We start from the raw sequence: 18,619 nt of genomic DNA, 5'->3' as shown, positions 1-18,619 counted from the left end.
ATTATCAATATTTAATTTTTGCTTATTTGATGAGGGAAAATAGAATCTCTCATTGAAGTTTCTTTTCACCTCTTTTATTACTACTGAGATTAAATTTATTTTTCATAAGTGAATTGGCTGCCTGTATTTCTTCTTTTCATTTTCTATTCATATCATTTGCCCATTTAAAAAATAGGGCTGTCTTCAGGACCAGATGGCTTCACAGGCGAATTCTATCAAACATTTAGAGAAGAGCTAACACCTATCCTTCTCAACTCTTCCAAAATATAGCAGAGGGAGGAACACTCCCAAACTCATTCTATGAAGCCACCATCACCCTGATACCATAACCAGACAAAGATGTCACAAAGAAAGAAAACTACAGGCCAATATCGCTGATGAACATAGATGCAAACATCCTCAACAAAATACTAGCAAACAGAATCCAACAGCATACTAAAAGGATCATAAACCATGATCAAGTGGGGTTTATTCCAGGAATGCAAGGATTCTTCAATATACACAAATCAATCAATGTGATACACCATATTAAAAAACTGAAGAATAAAAACCATATGATCATCTCAATAGATGCAGAAAAAGCTTTTGACAAAATTCAACACCCATTTATGATAAAAAGTCCTGCAGAAAGTAGTCATAGAGGGAACTTTCCTCAACATAATAAAGGCCATATATGACAAACCCACAGCCAACATCATCCTCAATGGTGGAAAACTGAAACCATTTCCACTAAGATCAGGAACAAGACAAGGTGGTCCACTCTCACCACTATTATTCAACATAGTTTTGGAAGTTTTAGCCACACCAATCAGAGAAGAAAAAGAAATAAAAGAAATCCAAATTGGAAAAGAAGAAGTAAAGCTGTCACTGCAGATGACATGATACTATACATAGTGAATCCTAAAGATGCTACCAGAAAACTACTAGAGCTAATCAATGAATTTGGTAAAGTAGCAGGATACAAAATTAATGCACAGAAATCTCTGGCATTCCTATACACTAATGATGAAAAATCTGAAAGTGAAATTAAGAAAACACTCCCATTTACCATTGCAACAAAAAGAATAAAATATCTAGGAATAAACCTACCTAAGGAGACAAAAGACCTGTATGCAGAAAATTATAATACAGTGATGAAAGAAATTAAAGATGATACAAATGGAGAGATATACCATGTTCTTGGATTGGAAGAATCAACATTGTGAAAATGACTCTACTACCCAAAGCAATCTACAGATTCAATGCAATCCCTACAGATTCAATGCAATCCCTAGCAAAATACCACAGGCATTTTTCACAGGACTAGAACAAAAAATTTCGTAATTTATATGGAAATGCAAAAGACCCTGAATAGCCAAAGCAATCTTTTTTTTTTTTTTTTTTTTTTTTGCTGTACGCGGGCCTCTCATTGTTGTGGCCTCTCCCTTTGCGGAGCACAGGCTCCGGATGCGCAGGCTCAGCGGCCATGGCTTACGGGCCTAGCTGCTCTGTGGCATGTGGGATCTTCCCAGACCAGGGCATGAACCCGTGTCCTCTGCATCGGCAGGCGGACTCCCAACCACTGCGCCACCAGGGAAGCCCCAAAGCAATCTTGAGAAAGAAAAATGGAGCTGGAGGAATCAGGCTCCCTGACTTCAGACTATACTACAAAGGTACAGTAATCAAGACAGTATGGTACTGGCACAAAAACAGAAATATAGACCAATGGAGCAGGATAGAAAGCCCAGAGATAAATCCATGCACATATGGTCACCTTATCTTTGATAAAGGAGGCAAGAATATACAGTGGAATAAAGACAGCCTCTTCAATAAGTGGTGCTGGGAAAACTGGACAGGTACATGTAAAAGTATGAAATTAGAACACTCCCTAACACCATACACAAAAATAAACTCAAAATGGATTAAAGACCTAAATGTAAGGCCAGACACTATCAAACTCTTAGAGGAAAACATAGGCAGAACACTCTATGACATAAATCACAGCAAGATCCTTTTTGATCCACCTCCTACAGAAATGGAAATAAAAACAAAAATAAACAAATGGGACCTAATGAAACTTCAAAGCTTTTGTACAGCAAAAGAAACCATAAACAAGAGGAAAAGACAACCCTCAGAATGGGAGAAAATATTTGCAAATGAAGCAACTGACAAAGAATTAATCTCCAAAATTTACAAGCAGCTCATGCAGCTCAATATCAAAAAAGCAAACAACCCAATCCAAAAATGGTCAGAAGACCTAAATAGACATTTCTCTAAAGAAGATATACAGATTGCCAACAAACACATGAAAGAATACTCAACATCATTAATCATTAGAGAAATGCAAATCAAAACTACAATGAAATATCATCTTACACCGGTCAGAATGGCCATCATCAAAAACTCTACAAACAATAAATGCTGGAGAGGATGTGGAGAAAAGGGAACCCTCCTGCACTGTTGGTGGGAATGTAAATTGCTACAGCCACTATGGAGAACAGTATGGAGGTTCCTTAAAAAACTAGAAAGAGAACTACCATATGACCCAGCAATCCCACTACTGGGCATATACCCTGAGAAAACCATAATTCAAAAAGAGTCATGTACCACAATGTTCATTGCAGCTCTATTTACAATAGCCAGGACGTAGAAGCAACCTAAATGTCCATCAACAGATGAATGGATAAAGAAGATGTGGCACATATATACAATGGAATATTACTCAGACGTAAAAAGAAACGAAATTGAGTTATTGGGTCGTGAGGTGGATGAACCTAGAGTCTGTCATACAGACTGAAGTAACTCAGAAAGAGAAAAACAAATACTGTATGCTAACACATATATATATATGGAATCTAAGAAAAAAAAATGTCATGAGGAACCTAGGGGCAAGACGGGAATAAAGACACAGACCTACTAGAGAATGGACTTGAGGATATGGGGAGGGGGAAGGGTAAGCTGGGACAAAGTGAGAGAGTGGCATGGACATATATACACTACCAAACGTAAAATAGATAGCTAGTGGGAAGCAGCCGCATAGCACAGGGAGATCAGCTCGGTGCTTTGTGACCACCTAGTGGGGTGGGATATGCAGGGTGGGAGGGAGGGAGATGCAAGAGGGAAGAGCTATGGGAACATATGTATATGTATAACTGATTCACTTTGTTATAAAGCAGAAACTGACACACCATTGTAAAGCAATTATACTCTAATAAAGATGGTAAAAAAAATAGGGCTGTCTTGTTGATTTGTAAGAATTCTCTCTATGTAATAGATACTGATAATTTCCACTGTAGGTGAAACTATAAATTACTACCATCTGAGATTTAGAACTTTATTGAAGGATGACTCATTGATTATTTTTTCAGTACTGTCTAGGTTTAATGGTTTATTAAAAGATTTTACTCTTCTTAAGTTAAATTTGATAACTCATTTGTCCTAGAAAATTTTTCACTAAATACATTTTTAATAGTTTGGTTTTCTGTTGTAACTGTTTCATATCTCTAATGCTGTGTATTTATGGCTTACAATTTCTTTGTATTCCACTGTTTCTTGGATTCCATATCTTCCTGTTTCTTTGATTCATTCTCATTTTGCTGGAACATATCTTTGACATTATTTCAGAGGAGATCTCTGAATACAAAATTTCTTATTCTTTATATTACTGAAAATACTTTTTCTTCTCTATCTCTCTCTTGCTGTATGCACACTTAAATTCTAATTGGCTGGATATAAAAATCTATGTTCTAACTAAGTTTCTCTCACAACTTGGATGATATTGTTCCCTTTCTTCTATCTATACCCAAGGATGCTATGTATGTAGCCTGTTTATGGCCCTCTGAAAATTTTTTATCTTTAAACATTTTGAGTTATGAAATGGTTCCTAAATATGTCTAGCTATGGGTGTTTTATATATTACTCCATTTTTTGGCATTTGATTGGCATTTGCAATCTACTTTCACCAATTTTTTATTTTGAAAAGTTTCAAGCCTATAGCAAACTTGCAAGAATAATACAATGAACATCTAAATATTCTAGTTTAACCAATTTTTAATATTTAGCCATATTCTTCTTTTATCTCTCTCATTCTCTGTGGGTGTGTGTATATATACATATATATATAGGTTTCATATATATGGATTATGTGTATAACGTGTATATGTATAAATGTATAATATATATATAATTTTTTGTTGAATCATTTAAGAGTTGCAGACATTAATGTTACTTTATCCCAAATACTTCAACATATAACTCCTAAAGAACAAAAATGTTTTCCTACATAACCTTAAAACAATTAGCACATGAAAAACTTTATTTAATTTTGATTTAAATGTTTCAATTCAATTTGATACAATGCTATTATTTAATATGTATATATATATTCTATATTCAAATTTCCCCATTTGTTCCAATAATGTCCTTTATAGCTTTTTTTTTTTACATTGAAGGATCCAAATAAGGATTATGTACCACATCTAATTGTCATGTTTCTTTATTCTCTTTTAATCTAGAATAGCATCCTTGTCTTTTTTCATTTTTCATAACATTGATATTTTTGAATAAAGAGTCTGGGCCAGTTTTAAAGAATGTCTTTAAATTTGGATTTGTCTGATTGTTTCCACAAGTCTAGGTTCAGAGTAAACATTTTTGGCAAGAATATTATAGAAGTGATACTGTGTCCTTTTTAGTGCATTGCATTAGAAAGTGTATGTGTTTGTCCCATTATTAATGATGTTAGTTAAGTATTGATTACTTGGTTAAGGTGATTTCTTCCAGCTTTTACCATGGTAGAGGACTCTTTTTCCCTTTGTAAATATTAAGTAATCTATGGAGTGATTTATTAAGATGTTATAGCCTTTTCAATATAAATATTTCTTTAGGTTTGCAAAAAGTTTTTCTATTTTTCTTAATTATCTATTTCTCTCTGTTTTCTCTATTCTTTCAGAATCCTATTTCATGTTAGAGTCTCTGGATCTTAATTAGCCCTATATTCTATGTTCACTGTGGGGGGCTGAGCTCTGGGAGAATACCTAGACTTGACCTTTCAGGTCCCTATTTTAGGCTCTCAGTATTTCCATTATAATAATTGTTAAGAACTGTGAAGGGTCTGAGATTTCCCTCTACCTGTGAATTAACTTGTCACAATCTCATGGATCCTGGAAAGAGACACGAGACTCTGGGTTAGAGACAAAGAAAATTTAGCACTCACAAAATTGTAGTAGAGTATCAGCATTTGTGTTAATTTCTTGAGTTTTAATTCCCACAGGGAGACACAAGAAGAGCCAGATCATTATACCTCCACACATACAAAGGAACCTTAATCTCAGGAACCCTGAGATTAAGGATCTGAAGTCTTCTATAAGCATGTCTGCCCTTTGCGCCGGGAAACATTTTCATTATGCTGAATCAATCGTAAGCATGCCTTGCTCTGGAGGGGAGGCACTGTCTCTGTTTTTCAAGAACATTTACTAAATAAACATCCTTGAAAAGATAGTGTAAAACAAAGGGCAGTCAGTGCCTCACTTTGCAAGAAAAACTCTGTTCCCTGAAATGCAAGAGCCTGAAGGAGAATGGTCTCCCAACACTAATTAACCCATCTATTAAAATTTTATTTGATGGATAGCACTTTCATTTCCAACAAATCCCGTTGCTTCCTTTCTGTTACAGTTACTGCTTTTGAGGTATGACAGACCTAAAATAAATCTGTTGATTACGTTTATATTTTAAATTCTTCATCTGTTTCTACTTTAAAATTTGTTCATCAAGTATTAGTTGTTTGCGTGTTGCCATTTGGTACCTCCCTTTCAGGGTGTTGATTTTCTTAAAAATCTGCTAATCCCTGGACGTCTGTTTAGCTTTGTCCTTGAGGATCTCTCTTTGCCCATCATTCTGATGAGTATCCTCCTTCTGGTGATTGGAAAAGGGGCAGGATGTGTGGCTGGACAAGGTGTGTCTAAAGCTTGTCTTCAGGGTGCTTCTCATCTCCGTTGATAAGTTTACCTGGGCACACAGCCTATTTTTTGGGTCCCGTGTTTGCTTTGAGTTTCCTGTTTACAACTCCTACTCCAAAGAGATATGTGGAACAATTTAGCCTGGGAAAAAACACTGGAGTCATGTGCTCACTTTCTTCTTCCTCTGCAGCAGTCCTTATGGAGGATTCGAGTTACTTCACCCTCTGTTCTGCTTTGCTGCCTGGTCCTGACACTCACAGCAGGTGTCCTCCTGGGGTAAGCAATGATGGTCTTGGTTACTCAGTGTGGGGCAGCTCAGCTTTTCCTGAATGCAATTTCAAACATTTATTTCCCTGACAACAGCTCCAGAAATCCTTCCTGTGATTTGTATTTGTTGACTCCTACTTTGAAGTATGTCTGGAATTGATTTTATTTTTGTCGTATTTTTCTCCTGCATGAATTTCTTTTGTTTCTTGAGTTTCTTATTGGTTGTGGCTTCATTTCTTCATTTATATCTACCAATCCAATCCCTGTTGCTTTCTAGCTTTGAGAAATTCCTCAATTTCTGGTTTGTTGAAATCATACTTCCTTGTTTTTCAGGGCCATGGGAGACTGTTTTGTGTCTGCCGACCTCTATTTTTTTTTCCTCTTACAATTAGTAGGACCCATTTGACAGAGTTATGGCAAATGGATTCTGAGTAAGAGTGATGTATGCCTCTTCCAGATTGGCTTCTAAAAATCCTCCCATGGGAACATCCATGCTTTCTTTTCTCCCCTGACAATTGGATGGATTTGGGGAATGGAAAGAATAAAAGGGCCCACCCCACCCTAGCTCTGGCACTGGACTATGACAATGGTGAATAATGAACTCTCATTGTTCTAATCCATTGAGATTTGATGATGTTTCATGCAGCTGTTACCCTACCCTGACAAATATAAGAACGAATATGGATTTATTCTTTTCATTATATCTTTTGCTGTTATTTCGATGGGTTTTTAGTAGGAGGGGAAATATACGTATGAGTTCAGTCCAACATCTCTGGACAAGCTTCTTTTTCTCCAATTATACTCCCTCTCATTTAACAACAGATGCAGAATGAAAGCAAATTCCTTTGCTTATTCAATAATTATTAATTGAAACTTTATCTGCTCCAGGCACTGTACTAAATGCCGGAGATACAATGGTGAGCACACTCAAGGTGATTAACTCTGGAAAGGACAACAGACAACAAATCAGGTGTCTACCCCTCAATGTAACACGTGCCTGGGGGACACATTGCATGGGCATAGGCCCTGCCTTGGAGAGCCAGGAAAAGCTTTCTGCAGGAAAGTCCCATCTAAGTTACAAACCAAAGAAAGCATAGGGTAGACCAGGTGAAAGGGATCGTTGTGGAGTGGGGCAGGGTGGACAATATGTTTCAGGCAGAGGGAGCAACTGGAAAGAACTTCTAAGTTCAAGTTCCTCGAAGTAGTTCAAGATGCCGAGGCTGTTGAGATGGGGTTGCTGGTGAGAGATGAGGCCGGAGAGGCTAGCAGGGCTGTTCCATAGATGTTCTTCTGAGCCACATTAAAAAGTTGGCAGGGGAGCGCCTCACAAACCTGAATGTTGGCCTATCTGAGTTCTGCATCCCCAGCTTCCCCCGTTTGACCAGTTATCCTTAGAAGGAGCACCTGTTTCTAACATCAGGTGGGCTGTCTGCTCTGCTCTCAGGAAAGGGTCAAGCTGCTTCTAGATGGTAACTTCAAGTCAAAGTTTTACTTTGCCCAAGAGTGACTATGCATTTAAAATCATTTTTTATTATGAAATGAAAAACTCTGTCCCCTGAAACATTAGTTTCAGGCCTCAGTGAACAAGTATTTTCTTGGGGAGGGGATGGAGGGGGAGGGGAGAAGGGGAGCCTTTAGAGCACCTTAAAATGTCACTAAGCTGGCTTCACCACTGTTGAGAACCAGGATGTCAAAAGTTGGCCACTTTCCTCAGGACCTCGCAAAGCTTTTGGCCTTCAGCTCCTTTGGGATTTCCATGTATTTTTAGCCTGTTTATGGATAATATAATAGGCATGTTTGAGGAAAAGTTAAGGGAAACCACACATGAGCACATACCAGTTTGGAAGGCTAGTTATTCTTATATTTGTGAGAAATGGTCAGTTGTTTAGGAGGAAAAAAACCACATGTGATTGTGGGGCAGCCTCAAGAGTCCCAGAAGACTGGGCTGGGGTCCTTTATTTAGAGTGGAGGCCCCTTTATCACACTCCACTCTGGAGACTTCTTTCCTCCTCTTGATCTCATTTCTCCCATCCTCTTTCTTTTCTATTCATATTTTCCTCTCTCCATTTCCCCTTCTCCTCTCCACTCCTTTCTTGCCTGCCTGTCTTCAGCCTATCGTGACAGTAGGAAGCATTGCCATAGTGTCTCCTTGGAGGCCCTGAGTTTGGACTCCGATGTCCAGCAGAGTCAGTTTTATCCATTTGTGTACATTTCTCTAGGAATCAAAACAAAACACACTAATCTTCTCTGAGCTAATATTCTGTCACTGCACTATCATTTCCTTGACGGCAGGGGCAAATTTCCTATGTCCTTTGTGCTCTTGACACATTATCTGCTATGATACTATACACAGGGAAGGCTCTCGGGACAGTTTTCATACTGACTGTGAACAACTAAATGAACACAGTTTACATGAGATGCGTGGAAGCTTATCCACATGGTTACTCTCACTCTCATGCATTTTCATAACGGGTAGGAGATTTATAACTCCATCCAGTGTGAAAAGGACTGGGGAAATGTAAGCTGTTTGTTAAGTAATCCACTTTTACTCTTGCATTTCCAAAAAGCATGTAATTTAAATAGAAATAAGTTATATTAGTTCAGTTAGTTGTTTGCCTATATTAAAAAATAGTTTCAAAGGCTTTTCTACACTGTGGTAAGAAGATATTCATAGTGCCATAAACACATAGTGGAAAATAATACTTATACCATAAACAGAAATCCATTCTTGCCCATACACTGGGAAATAAACATTTTCCGATACAGGGCTATTTCCCTCCCCCGCCCTGTGTCCTTCTCTGTGCTCCTTGTGACACTGTAGTCCTATCATTGACCCCAGAGTAGTAGTCATCTTGGTGGTTCCATTAGCTGAGTGAGGAAGCAGAATCACAGGGCACAGGAGAAGAGCAGACAATGGAAACACATTTGAGGGAGGTCCCTGTGAGGCTTTCACTTCTCCATTTCCAACCCCCAAGGTAGAGCAGAACAATGTGCAGACGGTATTGACTGTATAGTTAATTAATTTCAACTTTCCTTTAATGGGTATCATGGCTAAATCATGCTCCCTTTGGATCACAGCAAATATCTTATAAATCATTAAATGATCTATGCAGTTAACTTTCCCTCTCATCTTAAAAGTAACTCTCTGAACTTATTTTGGTAAGAAATTAAATATACAATAAATTTTAGCCATTAAACATGGTATTCTGGAATACACGCACCAATCATTGTCAGATGTGTGGATAAAATTCAGCCCATGGTGCTAGTATCTTTCATTTCCCGATTTGATATGTTCTCTTGCCTTTCTCCAATGTGGCTTAGTGGGAAATGGTCTGGTGTAGTGGAACAATCATGAACTTTGCAGCAGGATTAATGTGCTCTGTGACCTTGGACAACAAGTTACCTCTTTGAGCCTCAGCTTCTCTGTCAGTAAAATGGGAAAAACGATACTTGAGGATGAAATAAGATGACACGTATAAAGCCCCTGGCAAGTAGAAAGTATACAATAAGTGGAAGCTATTATCATTGCTGTTATCCTAGTCCTCAGCTGACATCTACTTTGACAAAAGGTGATGAATATTGTGTCCTGTTCACTGTTTGGTATTGATATATGAGGACACGGAGACAGAGTAATAGATGGTGTTAGATTGCCCTTACATTCCAGAAGTTGGTTATATTTGGGTTCTCCAGATAGTACAAGTTGTTCTGGTCTTGGGTCCTTTGCATTAGATACCAATGTTTATGAAGTTGTGTCCTTCTTGTCATTAAATCTCAGATTAAGTTCTACCTCCTCGGAGAGCTTTGACCATCCCTTCTAAAGTAGCCACCCAGTCATGGTCACTTTCTATTACATTACCTATTCTAATTATTGACATTGTAATTTTAGTGTTTGGGAGTTTTAGAAATTTTCCCCCCCAAATTTTAGAAATTCTCGTGAATATTTCTCTTCACGAGACTATATACTCCATAAGAACAGGGATCTCTTCAGCCCTGATCGTTTCAGTCTCCCAGTACCTTACACAGGTGCTCAACAAATATTTGTTCAAAGAACAAATGCATGTTTCCACTCATAAGTTGAATCATAATCTATTTTAAGATTTATTCTGCTTCATTTCTTCAAACCTAATATTCTATTTTAGTATCAATTGCCTCATTACATTGGAAAATAAGGCTTTACTTGTGGTTTTATTCTATTTCCGTCTCTGCGTTGCTTGTTTCTTTTATTGGTGGGTCATTTTCTTTACATTTCTTAATAGGAGGCTGAATACCCTGGAGTCTTTACTGCTCATATTCTATTCTTTGTCTTAAGTTTATCCTGTATTTTGCTGGACGGATGGCGGTTCATTAATTTCTTATGAGAGCATCTTGAACTCTCAACTCCCACTAGAGTTTGACATCTCTGTCTTCTTTCCCCTTTTGTGACTACATTTCCTCCACATTTTTTCTCTCTTTATATATACTGGTGGCACATTGCAGGGGAAGAACCCATCTTATCTTAGGGGGAGGAAGGGATAATGGTATACCTCAAAGGACCTGGGGACAATCTGGCTGTAAGTGATGGCAGAAGAGTGGAACAGAGTCAGAGAAGACCATTGAGAGAGCAAGGAGAGATGAAAATAAAGATGAAGGAGCAAGTTCACATGTGAAGGGGGGCTGCACTGGAGTGCTCTCTCTTCTCTGCTGCTTTCAGAATGGGAAGGTTGTCAAAACTGACTGACTGCGGGGAGAAAGGGAGAGAGGAAAGCTGTGGTCAAAACGGCAGGATCATCAATTCTCTTAGAAATCTGGCTTCACTTTCTGCCAATAGAGTGAATGAAACCCATGGTCGCATTTTATCTGGTGTCAGGAAACAGGCAATAATGGTCAATATGATACATGGATTCATTTGTGGGGAAAGACTTCCTACCTACTAACTGTGAAGAAGTGAGAGAAACTATTTTTCACTATAAACATAGAAATTAGACTTTGTCAAGTAATGGCCCAAGCTAAAACTTTAAGTGTTAAAATATGAGATTACACAATGCCTGAAATTATTCCCATCTGTCATCTTCTCCACAGTTTTTCAGAACCACACTCTGCATGGTATAATCCAATAGCCTTTATTAAATGTGGGTTTTTATCTTATATTACCATAATTTACTTTAACTTTCTTGGCCATGAAATAAGACAATCATCTTAGTACTGTTTGTCTTCATTTTTTTGGCAATAGCATGATCTTATAAAGTATAAAAGATTTCCAAGTAGATTGTACCAATCAGACTTATGAGACAGCAAAAATTCAGAAACATGGTGCATGCAAAAATCATGAAGGTCCACTGAAGATGTTGTTAAGGACAAAGGATATTTATAATTTGCTTAATTGGGAGAGAAGGACAACCTTCATTATTAAATTCAAGCTTTCTGCAGAAAATGAGATTTAAAATGATTTGAGGCTTATTTTTTCCCAGAAACAAACCATACTCCTTGCCCCTGCGGTAACCTTGTGTGACCTTTTTCTTCAAAGAGTAAACACATGACTACTCAATACAATAGTAAAACTAAATGTGATATTCAATACTTTCTGGACTTATGGTGGCAGTCAGGGAGGTAATTAGAAATAAAAATAAATTAAGGGGTTTCCCGGGTGGCGCAGTGGTTAAGAATCTGCCTGCCAATGCAGGGGACACAGGTTGAAGCCCTGGTTTGGGAAGATCCCACATGCCACGGAGCAAGTAAGCCCATGCACCACAACTACTGAGCCTGCGCGCTCTAGAGGCTGCATGCCACAACTATTGAGCCCGTGAGCCACAACTACTGAAGCCCATGCGCCTAGAGCCCGTGCTCCACAACAAGAGAAGCCACTGCAATGAGAAGCCTGTGCACCATAACGAAGAGTAGTGCCCGCTCGCTGCATCTAGAGAAAGCCCACCTGCAGCAGTGAAGACCCAACGCAGCCAAAAATAAATAAAATAAATAAATAAATTAAAAAAGTAAAAGTACAGAGAATTGGAAAACAATTTGGCTTCAGAATCTAATCACAACAAAAAATTGACCAGAGACTCTCATATAGAGCCCAAATAATGACTCAATTACAATTCCTGTTTTTCCTTGATAGAAGATAAAGAGTAAAGAAGAATTGGCCAAGCTGTAATAAGAAATTAGGATGGAGAAAAAATTAGCTAACCTAAAAGTTATCAAAATACGAATTTTTACCATAGCATTAAAAGAAACATACCAGAAAGAGATTCTAAGCAGAAAGAGATTTCGAGTGTTATAGACTAGAATGGGAATCACCATTCCCCTAAGACTCTGAGGACTAAACTCATCCCTCAGTATCTGTATGTGTGTGGGGGAGAATGGGGGGTTGGTTCTAGGACTTGCCATGGACGCCAAAATCCATGGCTCAAGTCCCATAGTTGGCCCTCTGTATCCGTGGTTCCATATCTGTGGATTCAAACAGCCATAGATTGTAAGCATAGTACGTGATCTGCAATTGGTTGAATCTGTGAGGGTCAACTCTATTTGATTTCTTGAAGGGACTGAGTGAGCTCATCTAGACAGGACCCCTTCCAGCCCAAGGCCACACTAGAGATACCACTGTTTGGATAAAGAGTATATTATCTGGCATCTTAATTCTTGGTAGACAGACTTCTGTCTAGTGGTGATAAAGAATAAAGCATACAACAAAGTTGAAAGTATGTACTTAGGTGAGTAAGAATAGCCAGGTAAGGGCTTGAAAGTTTCCATTTTTATACATATGATGGGGTGATTTCCTTTTGTTTCAAAGGTAGCAAAACAGTTATCCATCTTCACTGTGTTTCAGAGTCACCTGGAGTGCCCCCAGATTCTGATTCAGTGGGTCCTGGACAGGATTCATGAGTCTCCATGTTTATCCAGCACCCTGGGTAATTTTGAAGCGCATTTTCTAAGGATTTGCACTTTAAGTAGTAATGATTTTAGAAGAATCAAATAGAAATCCATCTGGAGACTTAATTACAATGGGGAGAAATCAAAGATTCCATCAGGTATATTCTTTTTAGAGTCATACTTAGAGTGTTAGGTGCTAGAGCAGGGAGCAGAGATTTATTATTTTAAAAGGAAGAGGCACGGAAGGACAGGGATCAGAGACGGATAGTGAAGATAGGAGGCAGTGCAGACCACATGAGCTGGTCAGTTAAGAGATGATATGTTTTTTATTTGTGTGGTCAAGACCAAATACGATAAGGAAGAACCTGGATGAGGGAATCCCTGTTACTTTTAAGCAGAGAGCTAGCAGAGAAGGGTCTTCCTTTCAAAAGTCATTTGTGAAAAGACAGAAAGTAGGAGTGGATGGCAGGGAGACCAGGTGAAAAACCAAGGAGTTAGAGTGAGACAGGGAGTGGGGGTCACATGGTGTTACGGACAATCATCAGGGGAGATTTCAGGGGCAACACGGGCATGAAATACTGCAAGCACAGCCAATGCAGACCTGGGGAAAAAAATGACCCATACCCAGTCTAGTCAACCATGATTAGAAAGAATGCAAATACTACTCTGTGTGTGTGTTCATATGTGAATGCGTGTGTGTGTGGGGGGGGTTGATGGTGGCAGTGTATGAGAACAGAGAGGACAAACAAAGACATTGGGCCAGTGACAACTGTTTGGGTCATCAGTGTGTCTGAGTATTCAATTTTCTGATCAGGACTCCTGAGTGTCAAGGGGATAATCTCTCCAAACATGAAGTAAAGGTGGAAACCCATGAAAATTCAGCCTTTAGAAGGAAAAAAAAAGATAATATTCATGTATCGAGAAAATAATCTCTCTTTGGAGCAGCGTAGCATAATTTTAGTTCTGACTTGTGCATACATGTGTATGCAAGATTTGATTTTTACAGGTACTTTATCATGTCATCTAGTTCCTCTCAAATTGCATGCTCATTTGATTTCATATCTCTTCTTTAGCTGCTTCTTCACCTGAAAGGTCTTTCTTTTTCCTTCACTGTCTGAACCCTATCCTCACAACCCAGCTCAAGTCCCACGCTTTCTAAAAGATTTTCCCTGATTATTACAGTTTACTGACCTTTTCTATCTCTGAATTTAAATCATAGACAAAGGTTACCTTCTGTGCATCCCTCTATTTCTTGATCTCAAGCACAAAATGTTTGCATTCAGGAGGCTCCCAAAAATTATTGTTCAATGAATTAGCAAAGAAAATATAGATTGAATCCTCCAGTGACAGAAACTTTTGGCTTCCTCCCCAGCATCCATTCCATTCCATTCCACCCTGTCCCTTTATGCAGTAGCCACTGGTTGGGTGGGGTTGACTCATCTCCTAGCTCCAGGAATGGGCCTTGATTGCCTAAACCAATCAGTTTAATTCCATCCCCTTGGCTACCGTGATTGGTTCAAGTGTAGACATGTGGTCTGACCTGGTCCAGTTGGAACGAAGCTCAGGACATTTGCTAGTCTATAAGGGGAGAAATTCTCTCTGTATGCATATGTGATGACTGAAACTGTTGGAATCAGTTTGCAAATGTGTGGGAAGGGCAGCTTGAGGGTAAAGTCAACTCCCCCCACCAGAAGGCAGAACATCACTCAGAATGGGAGTCAGAAGTCTGATCAAGCCATGCTGAAGCCACTGCTGCCTCTAGAGGTTTAATTCATTTAAGCCAATGTAGTCTCTTTATAGCTTAAACCAGGGAATGAGATTTTGTTTGTTGAGTTCCTCCTATTTTTAAATCTTTGGGACACAACTTATAATTTGTCGTCTTGCAACCAAATACATTTAGGGAAGTAGCAGCAATCTTGGATAGCATTTTCTGCCCTAGTAAGATCATTATATAATTTGGCTGCCCATGCTGATTCTAGCCAAAATCATGTTCACAAGTGGTAAAATAATAAATTTGAGAATTGTTTCTACCACAATTTCTATTCAAGGTGGTCAATGTTCTTATGTACTTTGATAGTACTGATATAGACTTCTTTTATTCATTTATATCAAACATTTCCTGAACATTTATATCCATTCCAATTGTGTGTAGATAGACAAATGGTACATATAGGCCTTTGCAAAAGATGAGGTTTTGTTTAACATTTCTCAGTGTTTATGGCAATATATTAAATGAAGATACCTTTTCGATGAAATTGAAGAGACCCCAGCAGACATATGGATTTTAGCATCTCTGTTGTGTACATTTCTAAGCAGCATTGCAGCTGAATGTAGAGCCGACAGATTTCTGGATGGATCTCACCACCTTCTGGGCTGCAACAGAATGAAAGAGAAAAGCTGTGAACATTCTCAAGATTTCACTCATCAGCCATTTGTCTCAGCTCTGAGAGGGGAAAATGCCCACTAAAGATTTCTAAAGCCTTGGGTCTAAAATATAGGACTTCTTGCTTTCAAACCAATAACCAAGGTCACAGTTCTTACATAAGTGTCTTTCTGAATAACAGCTCTTAATATTTTTCCCCTTCAGCAGCAGATCTCTGCTAGGAGCTTAAAATCATAAATGTTTTAAGTAATTGAAAATATCAGACATTTTCAATTTAACTGTTGGAACAAACTCCCAAAATATATTTAAACCATAAGACTATCCTAGCTTGCAAGAAGAGATTAAAAACTCTTATTTTTAGAGAAACTAATGAAGAGCTATTCAGTTACCAGTTAGAAGATAGCTCTTTAGTATTAAGGCCCTAGCATAATATGGTTAGAGAGCCAAGATACAAATTATTTTTATCAGTCTTTTGTCTCAGTCTAAAGGACATCCTTTATTGTTTGCTATGGTTAATTTTTCAAAGGCTAAGTGTTTTTAGTGAAAAAATGAAAAATTTATGAAAAAAGAAAAGTAATAAAATTCTAATAATTTTGCTTAACAATCTAAGCCTAAATAAATACTGAATTTATGCTCTAAAATTTATTATAAAGTACTTGAGCCTTTCTCTATTAACTGTGGTAAAGCAAACAAATGTGAATATGATAAAACATGGAGTGATCACTTTTTAAGAGGAGAGGACTTAGTTGTTGATAGAACACTATTTTATATGCAGGTAAAATAGCATGTATTGAATAAAGCGAACTAAACAAAAGGGATACAACTTAGAGATAGATTAGAAATGAAAGAAGTCTAAAAGGGAACTCTGTCAAATGTCCTAATGTGTTATCTTTATTTTTATCTCCATTCATTTAAAATGCAATGAAATCTGACTAAACAATGCAGCATCTGGATTTGATTCTTTTGTAAAGTGGTCAGTGGCATAATGTCAGGCGCTACTATCAGAAAAAAGATGGTGGCTTCATTTTTATTTAAGTTCTGGAATCACACTATAAAGAATTTGTATTTACATAGCATTTTACAATGATAATAAGTTTATATTTTGAATACTTATTTAGTAGATGAGCCAGCATTATTCAACAATATGGCTTATATAACACAGGAAAATGCAGAATTCTTTGCCTGAGTATGAATGATGCCTGCAAAGTTATTCTATGTCTTTCCTGTGTCAGAACAAAGGACCTCAAAAGAGCTCATATGCAAAATTTGGCTTTATCTGAAAAATAAGAGCCTATATTACTTTCTCATCTGTGTCTCATGGGTCCAGCCCTAGGCCAACACTGGAATCAAGTATATCTTTGGCGGAAGTCCCAGATTTTCTTGCAGAGCTTCTTCTTCCAGGTGCTTTCCACCCTCAAGCTATCCTCCTGCTCGCTGGAGTTCTCCCCCATCCCTCTGCCACACACACACAACGCCTCATTATTTCATATCATCTTCAGCCTTTCAAAATGTCTCTGCGTCTGTCCTCTCCCCTCTCCTCATGGCCCTGCCAGACTCAAGGAATAATGGGCATCAGTGGTTCACATAATAAAAAGTGATCCTGGTATATTACCTGCTAACATTGATTTTGATAGAAAAAACTGAAGGTAATGTCCCAAAGACAGGCTAGAGGGAAAATATTTTAAAGCAGGCAGGTCTTTTCTGTGCTGCGTCATCATTTCCATCATAGCTGCTTATTTTCACCTAGGCATAACATTGGCCCTAGTGGCTCATATGCAGATTAAAAAAAAAACTATAAAGAGTCTGTGGTATGTATTGTACATTTGATGAATGGGGCAATTAGCCAGTACAGTATCGTTCCAAATCATGGAGTATTCTTATTTTCAGAAGTACAAAATATGTGTTTTGTGGCCTAGTTCCAAAAATATGCAAACTTCATATATATATATGACATTTTATGTAATTTAAACAAATGATTACTGTATTAACAAATCTTTAGAGCCAATATATTATTTTACAGCTGGACTGTGAGAGACAAAGCAATGTATTAAGTGCTTTTGAAAAAAAGGCATGTCAGAACAGAGATTAAAATGCCTAACTCCTATCATTTCCTTGGGTGCCAGCTTCTTAATGCCTCTGTAACCAACGGAGATTCTCTAAACTGTGGAACCATTTTGCCCTTCTTACATGTTATGGGAGGAAACTGAATGGATGCTGCCAAATCAGCCTAACAAAAATTAATTGATGCTAAAGTTGCGTTATAAATTTTCTGGTTAAAAAATTCTTACATGTGCTCATATATTATCCTTTAACACTTTGGAAAATTGAAGTATAGAGAAAGAAAGAAACTAGTCAAACAGCAACGGGCAAGTTATCTTTTGTGTTAGCGTTTCCCAATGCCTTGACTAGGCTACATTAGCCTCAGGTCTTGTACAATTTATTTCTCCCACTTTAAGAGCTCTAAGCTATATTACTGCTACTGATTTCTAAAAGTTCATTAAAAGAAAAATTGCTGAATGGGTTATAATACGTCTAATATGATCAGTGGGCTGAAATACATTTTTGAGAAGAATTAAGAGCATGTAGGTTATTTTTGTAACAAGTGAGCAAGAGTCAGAGCCTGGAGAACGGAGGAAAAGTCAAGAAAACAACAACGTGGAAACTTGAAACTTCCTAGGGATAAGTTATAAGGCCTAGGGGAGATTTCACATTGAAACCAAATTAGGCCTACATACTTACTCCAGGAACGGAAGCAACTTAACTTAGAGGTAACGTTACCATGTGTGACTGATGCTTAGTCCATAATGATTTACTCTTATTAATCCAGTTGAGGTCTATGAGAGTCACCCTGAGGTGATGCTCATTTAATTCAGTGAAAGAAATTTCAGAAGTTAGTGACTTAGGTGTGATTATTTATTTATTTTTCTATTAAGCAGAAGTCAGGAGCTAACCTGATCATTTTGATTAATTTGAAAGCCTAAGTATTAATAGAAAAACACCCTAAAAATTAACTTCGACAATATTTCAGTGATTTAGAGCTCAAGTTGAATCCAAAAACGTTTAAAATAACTGCCAAGTTATGAATCTTTCTATCAACTCTTTAAGGATGAGAAACAGGATTTAATGTCTTAATATTAGGACTTAAGAGACCTGCACTGGTGTAGTAATAGGGGGACAAGAACACAGACAT

The 18,619-nt window shown here is 37.8% G+C and overlaps 1 protein-coding gene across 1 annotated transcript in view; it reads right to left on the bottom strand.

Annotated features, from left to right (window-relative positions):
* The window catches only part of RGS7BP (regulator of G protein signaling 7 binding protein), a gene marked incomplete at its 3' end in the record, with an annotated part of 115,313 nt that overhangs the window by 24,550 nt on the left and 72,144 nt on the right, over positions 1-18,619 (bottom strand). Inside the window, exon 3 of the mRNA XM_079918562.1 lies at positions 15,289-15,419. Coding sequence (XP_079774688.1) covers positions 15,289-15,419 — 131 coding nt within the window. The remainder of the gene's footprint in view (positions 1-15,288; positions 15,420-18,619) is intronic.

The sequence above is a fragment of the Stenella coeruleoalba genome (assembly GCF_951394435.1).
Source record: "Stenella coeruleoalba genome assembly, chromosome: 3".
In the NCBI taxonomy this organism is placed as follows: domain Eukaryota; kingdom Metazoa; phylum Chordata; class Mammalia; order Artiodactyla; family Delphinidae; genus Stenella; species Stenella coeruleoalba.
The sequence above is the reverse complement of the archived record's forward strand: the minus strand, read 5'-3'. Positions and strand labels throughout refer to the sequence as shown.